Source organism: Akebia trifoliata, chromosome 8 (assembly GCF_017979445.1).
Source record: "Akebia trifoliata isolate Shusen 1 chromosome 8, ASM1797944v1, whole genome shotgun sequence".
In the NCBI taxonomy this organism is placed as follows: Eukaryota; Viridiplantae; Streptophyta; class Magnoliopsida; order Ranunculales; family Lardizabalaceae; genus Akebia; species Akebia trifoliata.
In genome coordinates this window covers 20784538-20806825 of record NC_141382.1, presented here as the reverse complement: position 1 = coordinate 20806825, position 22288 = coordinate 20784538, and the positions used below count along the sequence as shown (strand labels likewise).

Genomic DNA, 22288 nt, shown 5'->3' with positions numbered 1-22288 from the left:
TTAGCAATTAAAACTATATTTACATTTATCCTTCTTTGCATTCAACCTCAAGGGCTGGGTGTGAGCTCCTTGGGTTGGAAGATATGGCATGAAGTTTGTAGTATAACTAAAGTTAGGATTCCTTCAATCACTAATGGGTGAAGTCCCTACTACCAAATATCTAGATTAAGCATGTTTTATCTTGATTTTATCCAAATATAAAACATCTAAGTTAAGCATAAGAAGTATAAAGATTTATCGAAAGCTTTGATCAATTGGAGTTGGATAAAACCTTGAAGAGAACCCTATAATCCTGAAGACATAGAAGGATAAAAACATAAACACAGAATTAAAATTTTCTCCTAGGCTTCCTCTTTTGACTAATGGGGTAGTTCAGTCTATGGTCATTGTAAGGATACAAGGAGAAGTCATGAAGCCAACACTTATATTCATATGGTAACCAATGTACACTATCTACATCTTTGAGAAATTAAAGAGAATTACTAAGATAAAATCTATCTAAAAGTAAAAAATTATAGAAAAAATTCCAAGGATATTAGGGAAAGAAGAGAGAATGAACTAAGGGCAAAGGACCTTTTTCTCAATTCAAAAAATGATCTATTTATATAGTTGGGATGCTCTAAAAGGACCCAAAAATAACTGCTATCACTCTTGCGTATAATGTCACATGTGGAGCACACTAGAGCAATTTTATGGTGCTTCATTTGAAAATCACTATGCCACATTGGATTTGGACATCACCATGTTGGTCTGGAGACACATGGATCTCCAATTTTACATGATTGCTTAATTGATCTTCCAGATTGTAATACACACTTGATTGATTGATTTAATAGTTCATCTTGATGATTTGATATTTGACATGTACAGTGAATATACGCAATTAGTCTTCCAATAAATGCATTAATTTTGTACAATTAAGCCTAATTAGCATGGTAGAACATGTAATGTGATAAATTGAGGTTTAACACAATTATTTACCTAATCTAATGAAATAGGGATGAAAATCGATGTAAATATTTGAGAAAAGTACAGATAAATCAGTGTTTTGAGACATTGATCACCTAGGAGGGCTTTTCAAGTAGGCTTAGGATGAGGTTTAGAGAGAAATGATATAAGGTTCAAGATCGTGAAAAATACCCCTAGTCTTTGAAAAGTATTTTTTTTTTTGCTTTCCTCTTAGAGAATGTAATGATCTTTTTTTGGAGTATATTTTGCTTTATTTGTTTGTGATACCATGCTTGAAGTAACTTTTTAGGTGCCTATGTACCCCAATTTTGTCTAGGATCAAGTCTGAATGTAGTTCAAATTTTCCTCCCCTAGGTTGATTGGTGTGGTAGAAAAAGTGGACTATCAATCCATGTAGGATACGATGGCTAACAAAGGATAAATTTTGAAAATGATAATATTGGAAAAATAAACTAACCAAGGAAATGCCTCCTTTTGTGAGATACTGTTTAATATGGTCAAGATTGCTTGATCTGCTTTGCTTTGTAATATCTCTTTGATTGTGATGAGTACGCCATAGTTGGGCCTAGACTTCCCTTGATGGCACTCAACTAGATTTCAATGTGTTAAATCAAGATTTCACTTTTACCATTGGGTGTTTGAGTTGGCTTTCGCTTATATCATTGATCTTCAATTTTTTTTTTGTTGATAAATGGTGATCTGGGGTTTAGGAGAACCCCCAACCAAGAAGAGACTACAACCTAAGGACCATCCTTCCCTCGGCATCCTCCTTAACAAGCTTAGCCAAGCTAGTAGGAACCGCCCCTGGGAGGATCTCCACATATGAATCTAAGTTACATAAGCCCGCAAGAAAATCCGCTGCACGGTTGGCTTCTCTATAGGAAAACAAAAAGTCACAATATCTAATCTTAGCCTTTAAGTCTTTGATATCCCTAATAATTCTTTCGGTATACCAAGGGGGAGTGATTTGTCCCTTCAGCGCTTCCACTGCTACCTTTGAATCCGATACCACTTTAGTAGCTTGCCCACCTAGGTCCACAACCCTTTTTAGGCCCATGTGGATAGCTTGGAGCTCATGTATTATCACGGATCTCCCTCTCACCCCTTTTGCTGCTGCCCATATGATGTCTCCGTTGTGGTCACGAATTAAAGTACCCATTCCCCCTACGTTTCCTCTTAAAGATCCGTCACAATTTACCATCCACCATTTCCTCTTGTATTGTTAATTTCTTTTTTTTTTTCAAATGAAAATAATATATATATGTAGCTATTTTGTGAGTTGTTAATGAGTTTGTAAATGCCTTAAGGGATAGTGCATCATATCATCCGGAGTGGTGTACTATCCTGGGATGTATGGTAGGGACCACCAAGCTCATACGTAGTATGGGATGCGTATGAGAGTGGAGTCACAACTAGAATCCGGTATATTGCTCTCTATCTTTACCAGTGAATTTGTAATGTAAAGGTGGTCGTATACGAATGGTTTGTATATTTGGGAATCACATGTACGCCTGATAGGCATAGACGAAGATGATTAGTCAGTGATCACTAACAATCTATAGTAGTCGAACGTTCTGACACTTCGAAAAGAGACCCATTGCTTACGGTCACGTCAAACGACCAACCTGAACCGGATAAATGGTCAACCAAACGTGGTAAACAGCGACCAGCCACAAAATCAGGAACTAAAAAAAATTAGAGAAGAATTGTAACATCATGTCCCGACTGGGAGCGATCCAGTCGTGAATCCCAACTCTCTAATTCCAATACTCCACCATTGTGTATTATGTATCTGTTGCTTATTTTGATATATAAAATGAAATCCATGTTTAATGTTTCCATTTGATCAATTAGATTTGTATAAAAAGATAATGTTATAGTGAGTAATGATGATCGATGTAATGTGAGTTTTAAAATGTTTAGTTGCTTATCCCTGGCTATATGTACCAGTTAATCGTAGTTTTTTTTTGATAAATGGTGATCTGGGGCTTAGGAGACCCCCCAACCAAGAAGAGACTACAACCTAAGGACCATCCTTCCCTCGGCATCCTCCTTAACAAGCTTAGCCAAGCTAGTAGGAACCGCCCCTGGGAGGATCTCCACATATGAATCTAAGTTACATAAGCCCGCAAGAAAATCCGCTGCACGGTTGGCTTCTCTATAGGAAAACAAAAAGTCACAATATCTAATCTTAGCCTTTAAGTCTTTGATATCCCTAATAATTCTTTCGGTATACCAAGGGGGAGTGATTTGTCCCTTCAGCGCTTCCACTGCTACCTTTGAATCCGATACCACTTTAGTAGCTTGCCCACCTAGGTCCACAACCCTTTTTAGGCCCATGTGGATAGCTTGGAGCTCATGTATTATCACGGATCTCCCTCTCACCCCTTTTGCTGCTGCCCATATGATGTCTCCGTTGTGGTCACGAATTAAAGTACCCATTCCCCTACGTTTCCTCTTAAAGATCCGTCACAATTTACCATCCACCATTGCCTCGGAGGGGGGTTCCATCTGCATTGTTTTGGTATTGCCAATTTGAACTTTGCTTCAATGGCCCACGACTCAAAAAAGCTCCTATTGAAGCTCGAGTCCTCCACCACGGTATCCTCTCCGCTGAACCTTATTCTCACATCTTGGACGATTACTTGCACCAACACATATGGATATCAAAGACTCTCTTCCTTTATAGAAGAAATTTTTTGTATTCTGTGTGTCTTGACATTTTCCCTTTTTGATATCCGTCATGTAACACTCTCTTCCTTAATGTCTAGGATAAGAGATTTCACACACTATGCCTTTTATTTAAGGTAAGATGATAAATTCGATACCTCAAAGCACTTGAGTAGATTTGATGGCTAAAATCTGGGTGCTTGAATTTTTTGTGATGTATAATTCTTCTTAGTGCGATTGGCATGTTTTGATCATCCTTTGTACATGGTCCATTCGAGATCATTTATCATAGATGTCCCTTTGAATTAACAAAGTATCCTCTGATTCTAGGGATTCTTGTGTACCTAAAGGTGAAATTTCTTTCTTAAATAACTAGTGACGGGATACAGTGTCAAAAAGTATTGATGCTTACAATTGAGATGTCATCATAAGATCATGCAAAACTATTTTTGCACTTCTTGATTAAGTGCATGATCAGGGTCTAGAAATTGATTTTTAAAGCTCTAATTCATAAATTTTATGGATAAAATCTACAGTAAATCCTTTAATTAGATATAATTTATTGTTAGTCCATAATAATTATTGATTTTAATTAAATGATGTATTTTAGAACTAATTACAGTTATTTTCGTGTAACAAGAAAAAGTCGCATATTTTCAGAAACAAATCAAAAAAATTTGAAGCATTCACTGCAATCACGAATCCCAACGAAGTCAACAGACCAAGACCCAGATCTAGTGAGCCCATATGGACCGTAATGCCTAGGTTGGGTAGGGCAAAGTGTTGAATAGTGTATGATTTCCTCAAGATTTGTACATCAATAGGGCAATGTGATTTACATCATAACAAGTTAGGTTTTAGAGCCATGTAAAATAAGAAAGTGTTCCAAATCATTAAAAATCCTAATCTAGTCTCTATAAATAAGATACCAGACCAACGCCAAATGGGGGGGGGGATCTCTTTTGAGATCATCTTCTCTAGTTTTCTTCTATTTTTTTGGTTTTAGTTTTAGTTTAGTTTAGATTTTTAAGTTGAAACTTTGTAATAAATGATGGTCTAGTTAATGTTCAGACTCAAGATCAATGAAGAAGACCATTCATCTTTCTTCTCTATTTTATTTTCTTATTTTTTATTTTTTGCGATGATCAAGGACTAGACCCTCTATTTGAGAGGTCAATGAAGGTGGAGCAATATTTTTTCTAATGTTTAATTTTCCTTTTACCTAATGTTTAACAATTTTCATTGCGAGAATTCTTTAGTAGGGATTATTGGGTTGATTATTTGATTTCCTAATTTGATGGTTTAGTCTTAGATAAGCTCAAGCTAAACCAAGCTTCACCTAGAAAGATCTATGATTTACATTGCATTTTTATTTCTTATTTTTCTTTTACTTAATTAGTGACATTTTTTCCCAAAAATATTTTAATTTGACTACTTTCAATCATAGTTGGTTTTCAGTTAAAAGAGTTATGGGATCAACGTTGTCTATGTGGATCGATCCTTACTTACCAAGGTTTTTATATTTTTATTATATTATTCTAATTGATTCATAACTACAACTTGATCTAATACCTTTTTATCAAAATTTTGATTAGGATTTCTACAAATCAAAATTTTATTTAAAAAACTTTTGTCAGATTTTTGAATCACGTGCGAGTAAAACCTTAAAAAAAACTTTTGTCAAAATTTCACCGTGGCACCTTGGTCAAACCTCGAGATTTGTATCTTAGGTTTCAACAGTGAAACTCTACAGATTCTAGGATTTGAATACAATAGTGGTTTTTCTAGATTTTTACTTGGATTTATCTTGTATTTTTAGTCAAAGGATTTGACTAGGAATGACATAGTTGGAGAATTTATTCGACCATTCGGATCTGATTCTTTGATGAAAAAATATATTTTCTTTTCTTATTGAACTTGTAGTAGGTTTTAATTTTGCAAAGTTCAAATTTTAGAGTTTAAAGTTTATTTTATTAATCCAAGAAGGCTCGAAAAAAAATAGATTTAGGGAAGGACGATAGTGGGATGTAATTGTCTCGGTCCCTCGAGTTTGTACATCGAGATTGGTGTTAGTAACTCAAGTCAACTCAACTAGTTCATCCCTCATCTAAAATGGGTGGTAAGACTCGAACCCTCCACATAACTCATACAAGTGGGTTTATGTATTGCTTTTGGGTGAATTATCTACACACTTGGAATTTGCACTTATTAAATAGGGCATCCATATGAGAATGACACTATATGATAAGAATCAGATTTTGTCATCGAATTTTTGCGCTGTTAGGAAATTGAATTCACAATAAGTCAAAATTAATTAAAATTTGGTTAGACTTGACTTTAAATCCAATCAAGCTCAATAGGCAAACATAATTTGAGGTGCGCCAATTGCACTTTTTTATCATGGTTGGTGCCTAAGTTAGATCCTGCCCCACTGTACCCTAGTGTACCAGGGGAGTAGATTACATCTATTCTAGATGAAGAGGTATTTTAAGAGTGCCCTTACTCTGCATTGAGCACCATTTCTCATCTGGGGATAAAATTGGGTGAGTCTAATTTCATAGAACTAGGTTGGAAGCTAATATTATTCCTTTGAAATAGTTAATTGTTTGTCTAGTCTATAAAACCCATAAAGTACTATATGAATTCCTCCCTGTTTTCTGTGCAAGTCTGTAGTGTATGTTAAAATAGATACAGAACCTCAAGTAGATTTACATCATCATGGAGTTTAAGAGAGAATCATGGATCTCATGCATCCTATGTGATAATTATTGTCATTCTTCCAAATGTTGTTTGAGTCTACCTATGCTTTATGTTATGTGGGCTAATATGCGTACTTCTCAAAATTATTATTAGATACCGACACCTAGTTCACTCAGAGTAGTCACTTTGGTAATTATGAGGATTTATATATACACGACACCTTGATGATGAATCCGACCATAATTCGCAAATAATCTTATGATTCTTAACAATTCTTCGAATATAAAGTTGTAGAGCTAGAGTCAATATTCCAACACTCTTATTTGTCCTCTCCTCCATCGTCGTCATTAGAGTCTTTGATGACTAAGTTGTTAAATGAACAATAATAGTTCATCCAACAGCAACAACTCCCTCAACAATAGTATGACATTAGTCAAACTTTAATCAAAATGGAGACTTAATTGAGTGATCTAACACTACCTTTAGAGAAGGGAATTTTGATCAATTCAAAAATGAGGATATCTCAATTGTAGAAAATCTACCATTCTTTCAAAATACCCTTAGTGATCAAAACAACTTGTGTGAGGAATTTGATGATTGTCTATAAATGACTGGTAACCCTTTATCAATTGAAGTTCAAAGACAAATCAATGAGGTTATAGATCAACAATAGCAAAGATGAAAGTCCAACCCGGTCAACTAACATATGATAGAAGTTCAACTAGATTAGCTAACATTGCCCTTAGAAGAAAGAAAAAATGATCATTTTTTAGCTAAGATAACCCCTGAGATTCAAACTATGTTTCAATTTCCCAATGAGCAAGATAATTTTACAAATATGACTAAGTAAATTGCTCCACCATCGAAGGAGAATGTTGTCCAAAAGGAATCAAGGAATAACTCTAATTTGTTAATCACAACAATTCCTAAAAATCTGACAACTACCAAGTCCAAAACTTTTTTGAAAGTCAGTACGGAAAATCAAACTTCGTATCCCATCTAGCCTATAGTTCTACAAGATTGAAAAAACCTAGTTTGTCTTACAATTTTCATTTTCTTAGGGAACACGATAGTTGAGAACTATTACAACAAGGTGATGACTAAGGACATACATAGATGTTGATCATTTTGTAAAATATTCTACATTCTTTTAGGACGATACAAATCTGTTTGATTATCATCAGGGGTAGGAAGTCGATCAAGGTATATGCCAACTTAGATGTTAGGAAAATACCATGGAATCAAATCTTTTGATGGATTTGACTGAAAACGTTAAACTTAGCACTTTTGGGAGGCAACCCTGTGTTTTTATTTTTTTCTAGGATGAGTAGTGTACTAAGGATTTCTTTGTTTTTTTGTAATTATGGGCTTCCACGTAGGACCGTAGTTTATCTTCTCTCAATTTGAACTCACCAAAAAGGAGTAGAAGGGTTGAAAATTTAAAGAATTTTTCTTGGAAAATTTATTTTCTTGGGAACTTTCAAGAGAAAAAATTGAGCAACAAAGATAGATGTTGGCCTATATTGAGGAGAAAAAGGCACGTGCGAGTGCACGGGTTATTGAAAGTTTAGATTCAAATTTGGATGAGTTTAATTCTTAGAGTAGGATGTTTTTAATTTTTTAGTTAGGTTGTTTTCCAATTCTTAGGTAGGATTTCATTTATTCAAAACTATTTTGGAAATTATCATTATTATAACTTTCAATCCTTTCAGATTAGTTATAACAATAATTTGAACATTAATGCCCAATCTGTTTCAGGTGTGATCTAACTTTTCTTTTTATTCCCTTACTGTTTTCATATTAAGGACAATATTTCCTTAATATTGTATTGTCAATTTATTTCAAGTTGTCAAAAAAAATAAAAAATCAAAAAATATTTAACACTTTTAAAATATTTTCTACAAAATCTTTGTATGTATTGTTGACATATGAATTTCAAATCTCAAGCTCATATCCTTATTTTTTAACATAAGTTCTTTTTGGTTATTCCTCATTAAGAAAATCATAAAAAAAATTACTTTGAAAAATTCACGACACTTCTGATTGCGTTACTGAAAAAATAAGATTTTATGAAACAAGAGTTGATCATCTTCTTTATCTAGAGTTTTAGGGGAAATCTAGTTTAGTGAACTATGACTTCCTTGTCCTTTGGTTGTCTGGTTAGAAGAAAACAGAATTGGGATTAGTATGACTTAGACAACAACCATAGGAATATAATAGGTACCTTTAAAAAGACTATATGTTATTTGCAAAAAAAAATACCAGAAAATGTCGATGTATGAAAAAAATAAAAATAAAAATAAAAATAAAAAAATAGAAATATGTTAAAAAAAATCAAATCAAAGTTGTAAAACCCCAAATTTCTGATTCGTATCTCGAGAAAAATAAATAGTGAAATTTTGAGAAAATCTTGAAAGTGGGACTTAGGGGTAAAACTTTAGGATGTTTTTGATCATTTTTAATTGAATTTGACCTCATCATTAGATTCAAAATGATCGAAAAACATAGTTTAGCCTGTAAGCACGCTCAAGTGCGAGTCCGAATAGAAAAGTTGCAAATCCTCGATTACCGAGTCGGATCAGGCTAAAATAGTGATCTTTTGCTAGAGCAAGAATTTTTAAGATTCAATTACACCATTGGATTTGTAACGAAAAATTATTGAACATGGACAATTTATTTGTCATTTTTGGAGACCATAAAGTCGAATTATTGTCAAAAACGAAAACGACATCAAGTTTAGGGGTCACCTCAGGCCAAAAATGTAAACTTTTGATAGAGACATAATTTATAGAAATTGACTACACCATTAGATTCGGAACAAAAAATTAGGTGAAATAGAGTATTCATTTGTCAGTTTTGAAGTTCGGATGGCCAAGTTATCGTCGATCGAAACAATAGGCGAAATACCGATTTCGTCCCAAAATATATATAAATAAAATTTTAAATTTTTTTTTTAATTTTATTACTTCGTCTTCCCCAAACAAACAGCCGCGACATAAAAGAAATGAAAATTCATTTTTTTTCATCAACCTTTCACCTCAGATTTATTACAATTGGTCCACTTTCGATGATCGCCGCAGAAGGGAAAAAGATCCGCAGCTTCGACATCTACCAAATCCACCCAAGATCCCTTCATTTCATTTTCTTTTTCACCCCGTATCGTCAAAAATTTGCCGTACGTATATACGGGGGTTTCGAAACTTCGACCTCGGATTTCATCCATTTCGGGGTCAATCCATCTTTCGCCGCAGAATGGAGAAAGGACGACCACATCGAGATGTTTGAAACCACAGGGTCGGTTTCGAAAATCAGTTACTTCGAAGTTCGATCTATCTCGATTTCCGTGCCAATCACCTCGATTTTCATGCACACGCTTCGATCCTTTTGCCTAGACATTGTAAGGAACTCTCAATTTCTATTAGTAATCGTAGATTGTGAAAATTGCATTTAGGATTTTATCGAAAAAAATTTGGATGTATTTCCAAAATATAGAATTCTTTTGTTATTTCAAAAATGCACGCCAGAAATTGCATGTTTGACGTGTTTAATTTTATTTTTAACAAATTATACGTGAATAGGGTATTTTAATGGGTTATTTTCATAAATTGGGTCTTGTGCACTGCTCGGACCCCGTTTTAATATAAAATTTGTATTCTTTTCCAATATTATTAATAAAAGAAAAATCAATTCTATAGTCGGAAAATGTGATTTAATATTCAATGAACTCATATTGAGTTGATGAATATCAGAAAATAGATATTTTGTTGAAAAGATTGAAAACTGTAAAAATCGAAAAAAGGGAAAAAGGGTATGAAACGATAAAATGTTAGAGTCACACCCGAGGGGTGATGACTGCATTTTACGTTGTTGTGTTGTGTGTAGGATGGTGAACAGATATCCAGGAATAATGTTAATGGTTACATGTTTATTTAAATTTCTATTAGCGCGAGGTGCTGTTTATTTTTCCGTTATGTTATTTATTTTAGGTCGGGTGGCCACACTTGCTTGGTAGGAAACTGGATATCCATTCTCAACCTTGTATCGTTAATTTCTCTTTTGTTTTCAAACGAAATAATATATATATATGTATATATTTTGTGAGCTGTTAAAGAGTCTGTGAATGCTTGAAGGGATAGTGCGTCAAATCATTCGGTGTGGTGTACTATCCTGGGATGTACGGTAGGGACCACCAAGTTCATACGTGGTATGGGACGCGTATGAGAGTGGAGTCACAACTGGAATCCGGGTTATTCCTATCTATCTTTACCAGTGAACTTGTAATGTAAAGGTGGTCGTATACAAATGAATTGTATATTTAGGAATCACATGTACGCCTGATAGGTATAGACGAAGATGATTAGTCAGTGATTACTAACAATCTATAGTAGTCGAACGTTTTGACACATCGAAAAAAGACCCATTGCTTACGGTCACGTTAAACGGCCAGCCTGAGCCGAATAAATGGTTAACCAAGCGTGGTAAACAGCGACCAGCCACAAAATCATGAACTAAAAGTCAGAGAAGAATTGTAATATCATGTCCCGACTGGGAGCGATCTAGTCGTGAATCCCAACTCTCTAATTCCAATACTCCACCATTGTGTATTATATATCTGTTGCTTATTTTGATATATAAAATGAAATCCATGTTTAATGTTTCCATTTGATCAATTAGATTTGTATAAAAAGATAATGTTATAGTGAGTAATGATGATCGATGTAATGTGAGTTTTAAAGTGTTTAGTTGCTCATCCCTGACTATATATACCAGTTAATCGTAATTTATTCTTTAAATTTTGCATATTTTAAAATGATTCAGTGTGTTTATTCGTTCATGTTAGGAGAGGTTATTGACAGAAATGGTTTTTTCCTTACTGGGTAACCATTGTTACTCACCATTTCCTTCTCGATTTTTTTAGCCTTAGATTCAGAGCTTGGCGAGGCAGGTATAGAGCACGAGTGAAGATCATCTGGTGGGTCAGATAGACAACCAGAGTTCGTCACCGGGTGAGTATTAGGGTTATTACCCCTAGTGGTGTCAATTTGTCTGAGAGTAATATAGATTTTGTTCTGAGTGATAGAAATTTTGTTAGAGTGAGAAATTCCTGTATAATCATGTATATAAACTTCTTCTTCCGCACTATGATTTTTATACGTTATTAGATGTATATAGGCTTCCGTTAGTATTATATTTTGAATGTATATATACAGGAATGTATGTCGTTTATCAGGTGCAGGTTGAATGCCTTGGAATGTTAACATAAACAGAGGAGACCATGCCAAAATTTCGAGGTGCCACCTAGTACCTCGAGATCTGACATGGGGATTTGTGTTAGTGTTTGGCGGGGTGCCACAGATGGTATCAAAGCATAGTATTAGATCCGTATGGGATACTGATCTGTTATGTTTTGAAAAATTGGCTGATACCACATATATTAGAGCGATAATCATAGAGTGTCTCTAGGAATTCGGCATCCGAGCTCAGTAGTAATTTCGTATTGGAATTACGAGTTCTTCCTTGTCTAGAAATCTATAGAGCCTAATAAGCCTATGATAGGATTCTAGGTATGTTATTTTAGTAATGGAAATGGAATCCATTATTAAGTTCCAAGTTATGGTAGCAATTCATAGTTACGTAAAAATGATTTTGGCCTTATTTGATAAGTGCTTGGTTACGGATAAACACAAGCGAAGGCAGTGAACAATGTAGAGACTGAAATGCAATAGAGACGAGACAAATCTGGATCAGACCATTGACTCGATAGCACAGTTTATGTCATTTATCGGACAGATGGCTGAGTCTCATGTCAAGTTCAGAGAGGAAATATGAATAATACACCACTACCACCTCGAAGCCAAATGGAAGGAAGGCAATTAGTTTTTAATAAGCGACAAATAATTACGAAACTAATAAATTCATAGGAAAAATAACTATATGTGAGGAGTGAGATAATAAACATATCAACTTAATGGATAGAAGAATTTTATAAGAAACAACATATACTACTAAATTAGTTGAAAAAAAAAGAGTTGTGATATATTACGAATGTGGTAAATTGGGATATAAAGGAGAACAATGTTCGGGTCGATATCAATCGATTAAGGATGTGTGCCTCAAAAAGATGATAGACAAACCAATTAAAGGAACAATAAGGCCACCAGATTTAAATAAAGTTGATAACGTATTCGTGTCATCCCGAAATAAACAAGACTAGCGATCGGAAGTGAGAGATAGTATAAGACTTACCACGATTGTAAGGCGCACCACTAAATCCAATAAATGAGGGAGCGCTGGACTTCTTCGCAAAAGGGAAATACTATTCCACCTTAGGGATCATTACCACAAGTCGTGTCTTTGAAGAATGAGAGAATTCCCCAGCCCGAAGGATAGGTAAATCCAATTATGTGATTGTAGAATTTCCAATGATTACGTCTATCAAGATTTGGAAGTTTTTCCGATCCAATTGAAGTCAATGAGTGGGTTTTGAAAACTTAAAAGATTTTTAGTGCCATGTAGTGCCGAGAAACCAGTGAATGACGGTGAATACATTCTAGTTGGACGGGGATGCTAGTCATTAGTAACGTTTTGAGATGAATGTATTGGGAGATGGATAGTTTGAGTGGGTAGACTTCAGAAAGATAGATTTATATCCAAGACTGCTCGAGAAATCAAGCACTAGGAGTTTTTGAGATTAGTGCAGGGTAATCTATCGATTACAGACCATGATATGATGTTCACTAGGTTGTCACGATATGCGCCCGAGCTTATCCTAACGATTTGCAGAAGGCCCATAGATTCTTTAGAAGACTATAACCATACCTAAGGGCCAAGAGGTCGATGATTGAGACTACCAATTATAGAGATACGGTAAATTGATCTTAGAGGGTAGAATGATGAGAGATGGAGTTACAGACCTCTAGAAGGCAAATTAGTCGACCTTAGACTTCTTTTCCTCCCAGATCAGATTCGGGCAAGAGGCCGATGTATTCGAGGCCAATCTCCTCTGAATCAGTGTATTCATAATATAGAACTCCTACACTACTGAGTTGTAGAGTTTTCCATCGCTGAGTTAGAGAGCAGTTGGAACTTCAATGATGCCAACAGGACCAAAGGAATCAACAAGGCAGGCTCAGAGCCTATAGACCCCAGTCTACCAACTACCTACTTCACAGAGATCTACAAAGACAGGATCGTTGACATGCTACGCATGTGGTTAGGTGGGACATATCAAGAGAGAATGTCCTCTATCATAGGCACGAGCAAGGGTTATAGATCAGGAAAAAGTACCTATCTCTGACGAAATTTTGGAAAGTACGATTTCTAATTATAATGTTAGAAATTTGACTTCTATTCAATGTTGTTTCGTTTAGATCATATGCTTCTGATAAGATTATGCATATTTACTAAAGTTAGAAATTGTCAAGATAGGCTGAGTAATAAAACTGTCCACGCCATCAGAAGACTATGATTGACAAAAGGTTGTTGAGTACTAGGAGACAAAGAATGCTGACGAGATATGCACAGTAGAGTAGGAGAGAAAAAAAAACATTACACGGGGAAATATGTGTTGTGGGGATGAGTACACTTATAACATGGTAATAATATGGTGTTGGGTTTGTGTGCGTAAAGGCTAAAAATATTTGTTGGTAAGTGATGTTTAGGATGATACCTTGTGAAGAAAGAATGAGATTTTTTAGAAAGATTAGGTAAGAACCTACAGAGTATAGGTGTACAATCTAAAAATTGAAATTTGGTAGGTGATCAAAACGAATGAGTATTTGAAAGTAAACTCGACGTGTGAATGATGAATTTCATTAGGAGAAGTAAATGGTAGATTTATGAATAGTGGAACATGTTGGATTTGGCAATTGGATAAGCTAAAAGTAGCATTAAAAAGATTAGAATTATAGTAGGGAAGAGTTAGATAGAAAAAACAGTTTTGAAAGCAAGGTAGGTCAATGTAAAATGCGAAAAGGAAAATGATTTTATGACAAGATTGCATTAATGGTGACTTAATAGAATTGTGAGAAATAGATGAAGAAGGTAAGATAGCAATATTGCTTATGAATTGAAAGTCATAAGAGATAGTTGTGAGATTTGTAAAGGTTAATTGTGGTACTATCAATATTGGATGATAAATGAAAATATGTATGATTTAGGCAAAATATAAAGTTACATGAATAGGGATTAATTGATATTACAATGATATTTAAACAGTAACTAGTCAATACTGTAATTTTGGGAGTAGAGAAAGAAAGCGTGTGACTTGCAGCTTATGGGACCGTTTGAAGTAGTTGAACAGATTTTGAGCAAGTTCACCGAATGTTCCACGTGTCCATGTTAAAGAAGTATTTGCCAGACCCTTCACACGTGGTTAGTTGCGAAACAAATTATTTGATATAAGATTTACCCTCTTGATTAAGGTTTTAAATCTTGAAAATTATGATAAAGGCCTTGAGAAAATGTCACGGTAAGTAAAATTGAAATACTGATTGAATATAAAGAAATTGGTGTATTAGGAATAGAGATTTTAATGCAGTTTCCGAATTTAGGGTTAGTAGATATTTGTATTATAATAGGGATATAATAAGTGGGAAGGTTGTGTATTATTTTATTAAGGAGTATTAAATGGTGTGCAAATAATAGTGATGTGTTTGCAGTAAGTCTATGCAATGAGGAGTAATAATCAGGGTAAGTATGAGTAAAACATAATAGACGGTGTAATTGGTGAGAGAAGTAAATATAAAGAATAGAGAAGATTTGAAGGAATTGTTGTTGATAGATATCAGCAAGGAAGTGATACAAGGTGAATTAATTGTTATCTTAGGGTTATACAAATAATGGATTAGTGGAGTATGAGTTTGAATTAGAGTGATTAATTAATGAATGTGTTGGGTTGACGGAGTACGGGAGACATAAGTCTACGAGTTATAAATCAGATCGGTTTGGGACTAAGAATAGATGGTAATCGAAAATAGGTGTTATTTATTATACATGTAGTGTTAGTGGAATCGTGACAAAGCTCGATAAGGTATGATTTTAATTTTGAGGATCAAAATTTTTATTAAGGGGGGGAGAATGTAAAACCCCAAATTTTTGATTCGTATCTCGAGGAAATAAATAGTGAAATTTTGATAAAATCTTGAAAGTGGGACTTAGGGGTAAAACTTTAGGTTGTTTTTTGTCATTTTTAATGGAATTTGATCTCACCATTAGATTCAAAATGATCGAAAACTATAGTTTAGCCTGTAAGCACGTTCAAGTGCGAGTCCGAATAGAAAAGTTATAAATCCTCGATTACCGAGTTAGATCAGGCTAAAATAGTGACCTTTTACTAAAGCAAGAATTTTTAAGATTCGATTACACCATTGGATTCGTAACGAAAAATTATTGAACATGGACTATTTATTTGTCATTTTTGGAGACCAAAAAGTTGAATTATCGTCAAAAACGAAAACGACATCAAGTTTAGGGGTTACCTCAGGCCAAAAATGTAAACTTTTGATAGAGACATTATTTATAGAAATTGACTATACCATTAGATCCAGAGCAAAAAATTAGGCGAAATAGAGTATTCATTTGTCAGTTTTGAAGTCCGAATAGCCAAGTTATCGTCGATCGAAATAATAGGTGAAATACCGATTTCGTCCCAAAATATATATAAATAAAATTTTAAATATTTTTTTTAATTTTATTACTTCGTCTTCCCCAAACAAACAGCCGCGACATAAAAGAAACGAAAATTCGTTTTTTTTCATCAACCTTTCACCTTAGATTTATTACAATCAGTCCACTTTCGACGATCGCCGCAGAAGGAAAAAAGATCCGCAGCTTCGACATCTACCAACCCACCCAAGATCCCTTCATTTCATTTTCTTTTTCACCCCGTATCGTCAAAAATCAGCCGTACGTATATACGGGGGTTTCGAAACTTCGACCTCGGATTTCATCCGTTTCGGGGTCAATTCGTCCTTCGTCGCAGAAGGGAGAAAGGACGACCACATCGAGATCTTAAGAACCACAGGGTCGGTTTCGAAAATCAGCCACTTCGAAGTTCGGTCCGTCTCGATTTTTGTGCTAATCGTCTCGATTTCCGCGCACATACTTCGATCCTTTTGCCTAGACATTGTAAGGAATTCTCAACTTCTATTAGTAATCGTAGATTGTGAAAATTGCATTTAGGATTTTATCGAAAAAAATTTGGATGTATTTCCAAAAAATAGAATTCTTTTGTTATTTCAAAAATGCATGCCAGAAATTGTATGTTTGACATGTTTAATTGTATTTTTAAGAAATTATACGTAGGAAAGGTATTTTAACGGGTTATTTCCATAAATTGGGTCTTGTGCACTGCTCGGACCCCATTTTAATATAAAATTTGTATTCTTTTTCAATATTATTAATTAAAAAAAATAATAAATTTTATAGTTGGAAAATGTGATTTAATATTAAATGAACTCATATTGACTTGATGAATATCAGAAAATGGATATTTTATTGAAGAGATTGGAAACTATAAAAATCGGAAAAAGAGAAAAAGGGTATGAAACGGTAAAATGTTAGAGTCACACTCGAGGGGTGATGTCTGCATTTTACGCTGTTGTGTTGTGTGTAGGTTGGTGAACAGATATTCAGGAATAATGTTAATAGTTGCATGTTTATTTAAATTTCTATTAGCGCGAGGCGCTGTTTACTTTTCCGTTATGTTATTTATTTTAGGCCGGGTGGCCACACTTGCATGGTAGGAAACTGGATATCCATTCTCAACCTTGTATTGTTAATTTCTCTTTTATTTTCAAATGAAAATAATATATATATGTAACTATTTTGTGAACTGTTAAAGAGTCTGTGAATGCCTGAAGGGATAGTGCGTCATATCATCCGGAGTTGTGTATTATCCTGGGATGTACGGTAGGGACTACCAAGCTCATACGTGGTATGGGACGCGTATGAGAGTGGAGTCACAACTGGAATCCGGGTTATTCATCTCTATCTTTACCAGTGAACTTGTAATGTAAAGGTGGTCGTATACGAATGGTTTGTATATTTGGGAATCACATGTACGCCTGATAAGCATAGACGAAGATGATTAGTCAGTGATCATTAACAATCTATAGTAGTCGAACGTTCTGACACATCGAAAAGAGACTCATTGCTTACGGTCACGTCAAACGGCCAGCCTGAGCCGGATAAGTGGTCAACCAAGCATGGTAAACAGCGACCAGTCACAAAATCCAGAACTGAAAGTCAGAGAAGAATTGTAATATCATGTCTCGACTGGAAGCGATCCAGTTATGAATCCCAACTCTCTAATTCCAATACTCCACCATTGTGTATTATGTATCTGTTGCTTATTTTGATATATAAAATGAAATCTATGTTTAATGTTTTCATTTGATCAATTAGATTTGTATAAAAAAAGAATGTTATAGTGAGTAATGATGATCGATGTAATGTGAGTTTTAAAGTGTTTAGTTGCTCATACCAGTTAATCGTAGTTTATTCTTTAAAACTTTGCATATTTTAAAATGATTCAGTATGTTATTCGTTCATGTTAGGAGAGGTTATTAACAGAAATTATTTTTTCCTTACTGGGTAACCATTGTTACTCACCCTTTCCTTCTCTATTTTTTTAGCCTCAGATTTAGAGTTTGGCTAGGCAGGTATAGAGCACGAGTGAGGATCATCTGGTGGGTTAGATAGACAAACAGAATTCATCACTGAGTGAGTATTGGGGTTATTACCCCTGGTGGTGTCGATTTGTCTAAGAGTAATATAGATTTTGTTCTGAGTGATAGGAATTTTGTTAGAGTAAGGAATTCCTGTATAATCATGTATATAAACTTCTTTTTCCGCACTCTGATTTTTATACGTTATTAGATGTATATAGCATTCTGCTAGTATTATATTTTGAATGTATATATATAAGGATGTATGTCATTTATCAGGTGCAGGTTAAACGCCTTAGAATGCTAACATAAACAGAAGAGACCATGCCGAAATTTTGAGGTGCCACCTAGTACCTCGGGATCTGACATGGAGATTTGTGTTAGCGTTTGGCGGGGCACCACAAAAGTAAAAATGCTTAAATTGAAAAAGTACAAAAATGAAAAGAGTCCAATAAGACCAAATAAGTAGTTGAGTAGTGTGAAAGCAGTCAATGGTAAAAATTCGAGTAAGCTGAAATATCACAAATAAAGTTCCTTAAATGTATTAAAGTGAACATCCACACCTCTCACAATATTAGATAGTGAAGTTACGAGCTTTGACCATGTCTAAACCTAGGGGGTGAACATGTTAATTAAAATTTTTCATTTTAAAATCACCCCACGAAGTTACTCGGTCCCTCGAATATGTTAAAATGAATATAACAAGAGATGCACAAGATTAATTTGTTTTGAATTATAGCATACAATCATGCAATCATAAAGTAAACATTTTATCAAACACTTGATGTGCATGTTATGGCATCTATGTCATTCATGTAAAATCAAATATATTGTATAATCAGAAAGTAGACACAAGATTTATAGTGATTCAGCAACTTGCTTATATCCACTACCAAGTACCTTTCTCTTGGGTCTTGGGTTTCATTATCAAATAGAACTTTTTGGTTCACATACAAACCTTAAACAAAATTTTTACCCTAAAAAAAATTCTAACCTTTAAGATCGAGATAACAACATTATCTCAAAATATGTGGATTTTGTTCCTCAAAAATCATAAATATCTACTCTTATTATGAATCCTTAATTTGAACAAGAGCTTGATTTTTAAGGGCTAAACTAAGTAACCACTTTTTGTTAAAAAAAGAAACTAACAATACACTCAGAAGAACAGACCTAACTAAATTGATTTTCTAATGTCTGCTTGAGTTATCCATGTCCTTGAGAAGTTCTTCTTCAATCCGAGTTGCTCCTTGCTTCAAGTGGGTGCTTTGAGCTCCATGTAGTTCACCAATGTGTGTGCAAGCAAGGTTGATGGAAGAAAAGGCTTAGTTGTCGGAAGTGAAAAAAAGGGAGAGAAGAGTGAAAAAATAAGAAAAAGAGAGGTTTGGTGTGTTTTTAATGTCATTGATGGTGTCGTTTTCAACCATTGTTAATTTCAAATTTGCTCCAAACAATTTTTTTTTCCTTTGAAATCCTCATGTTTCTAACATAAAAAAACACTATTAATTCACCTCAAAACTCTTTCAATAAGTTGCAAAAAATAAACAAATAGTTTGCCATATCGTGAAATTTTTTGAAATTTGAAAGCTATGAAACGAGTTGGAACTGAGCAAGGAAATCAATCGAAGTTCGAGAGTAAACTAAGGTGGGGTCTATAAACCCGAATCTATCAATAATCCCAAGTTCGAGAGGGGTTCAAGTATCGGTGAAATTACTCGAAGGCGCAACGCAAGATGACGAAAATTTTTCCCCAAGAGAGGTCATAACCTTGGATATGACTAGAAGCATAATGGTAAAGCCCAGGAACTTGAGTGTACCCATATTGGAAGATAAGCCAGAGATTTATAATTTTTGGGAGTGCAATTTAGCACTTGGCCAATTATCTCGAACTGGGGACTCACGTGGAGCACACCCCAATAGATTTTTGAAGACGTTCAAAACACATCGAATCCAAAGGTTTTGTGAGAATGTTGGCAAGCTGACTCTTGGTATAAATAATGTCAAATATCAATATGTTTTGTCCGAAAGTGTTAGACGGGGTTCTTTCAGATATTGATAGTGTTAGTATTGTCACAGAATAAGCTCATCATCTCTTGAGATAACCAGTAGTCCAAAAGTATTTGCTTTATCCATAGAAGTTGTGGATAACAACTTCCAACCTCAATGTACTCAGTCTTAGAGGTGGACAGGGAAATAGCATTCTATTTCTTGCTTTGCCAAGCGACGAGATTGAAAATTCCAGGCTTCGTACCATGTCTAGTCGTAAAAGAGGGTGAATAAGATAATTAATTTTTTTTAATTGATCCAATTTTAACTTAGATTGATAATTTGACTATGTGTTCTAAGTCATTCACCTAGCCTCGATTTTGTACTCATGTCTCTAAGTTGCATTTAATGAAAATATACTTGGAATTTAAACATCCATTTACTCATGTTATTCAATGGTACATTCATATACGATTTAACTATTTGACATTCATGGCATCTCATGACATTGAAAACATTCAAGTCAAAATTACAGAATTATGAAAACCTGCACGAGACATAAGACATCTAATGGATCAGCAATATGCCTACATCTATTCTTATGGCTAATCACTAGTTTGTAATGCAATTGAAGTTCACTTAGAATTTAAACATTTATGGCATGACATACATAGCATAATGTTCATTCATAACATGCATTCATCTAAGTATAAATTGATAGAGCATTTCCACAAACACGAGACATTTATAGTGGTTCAACAACGTGCCTACATTTACTCCCAAGGTTCCTACTTAAGAACTTGGTGTTCACTATCAAAGAGGTTTATGGTTCACCTAGAACCTTTTACATAGAATTTTTATATCTTGGCTAAAATTTAAAATCTTAAGATGGAGAGAATGCATCTTCTTGAAATTGTGACTTTTGTTCCTCGAAAATCATAAGCCTCTACTCTTATAAAAAAGTCATCGATTATAACAAGAGCTTGATTTTTTAAGACTGAACCAAGTAACCACATACATATGTTTTTAAAATTAAAAATTAAATCAAAGACTCACTCAACTTTATAAGACTTGCCAATGGCGATCTTGAGTTCTTCGAGTCCTTAAGCTCACAAGTACGTCTTGACAGTTAGATCTTCCAATCGTGCTTTCAAGTTCATCCCCTCCTTGTGATTGCTCCTACCATCGTCTCCTTTTGCTCCTTACTTCATGAATGTATCGATGTGAGGTTTGATAATTGGAATGGGATCAAATGAAAAGTTTAGGAAGGTTGAAGGGGTTCACCTAGATTAGACTCTCATGAGAATAAAGAAGACTTTCAAGGTGTTGAGAGAGAAAGGCAATCTTCTCTAGGGTTTGATCCAAATGAAGGGCATAGGTTGAATGGAGTTTCAACTAAGTTTTAAATCTTCTAAAGTGTAGAGAATGCTCTTTAGATGGGAGAGGGAAGAGCACAAGTTCATAAGGGATCAAATCTAAGGCATTAATGAACTCAAGAATGAGTTTTAAGACCTTAGATGTCATTTTCAGAGTCCAACGGTAAAAAATATAATCGTTTGAAACTTTCTCACAGTAATTCTCGAAAGGTCTGATAAGCTATTGGGTCGAGGAAAGAGTTTGCCTAATTACTACGGGTTGACTTATCAATCATCTAAGTGTTGGAAAATGTTCTTAGGTGGTCACCTTTTAGGTTTTGTGCACACACATGGGAATTTTTTATCCAGATGCGTGTAGTTGGGCAATTTTATGGAGTCTTCATATGTCTTTAATGGCAAATCAATCCGACACTCAACATTTGTCCCAGGATTAACAAAATATCTTTAAAAAGCTTGAATGTGGTGCTCATTAGAGTGTGGTGAGTTCTACTAGACTGAAGATCAAAATGATATACCAATACATGTGCATACTTAGTCTAAGAGATGAACATACCATCCTTGAGCTGTTTAACCTACAACCCTAGGAAGAAGTTGAGTTCACCCACCATACTCATTTCAAATTCAGATTGCATAAAGTGGGCGAACTTGTGGGCCATCTCTTCATGAGTGGAGCAGAATAAAATATCATCCACACAGATCTAGGCAATAAGGATATGACCCTTGACTTTTTGAACAAATAGTATTTGGTCAACACTACCCCTATTATAGTTATGGTTGATTAGGAATTGAGTCAACCATTCATACCAAACACGAGGGGCTTGTTTCAGGTCGTAGAGTATCCTTTTAAGTCTGAAGACTTTGTAAGGATGTTTTGGGTCAATAAAACCTTTGGGTTCTTCAACATAAATTTTCTCATCT

General features: G+C 34.6%; 2 protein-coding genes across 2 annotated transcripts; both read right to left on the bottom strand.

The window, feature by feature from the left end:
• Positions 1 to 1702: 1702 nt before the first annotated feature.
• LOC147396364 (uncharacterized) lies at positions 1703 to 2128 on the bottom strand. The gene has a single exon (XM_086450102.1). The coding sequence runs from the start codon at positions 2126 to 2128 to the stop codon at positions 1703 to 1705; it is 426 nt and encodes a 141-aa protein (XP_086306228.1).
• An 857-nt stretch (positions 2129 to 2985) lies between these two features.
• On the bottom strand, positions 2986 to 3411 carry LOC147396363 (uncharacterized). The gene has a single exon (XM_086450101.1). The coding sequence runs from the start codon at positions 3409 to 3411 to the stop codon at positions 2986 to 2988; it is 426 nt and encodes a 141-aa protein (XP_086306227.1).
• Positions 3412 to 22288: the final 18877 nt, after the last annotated feature.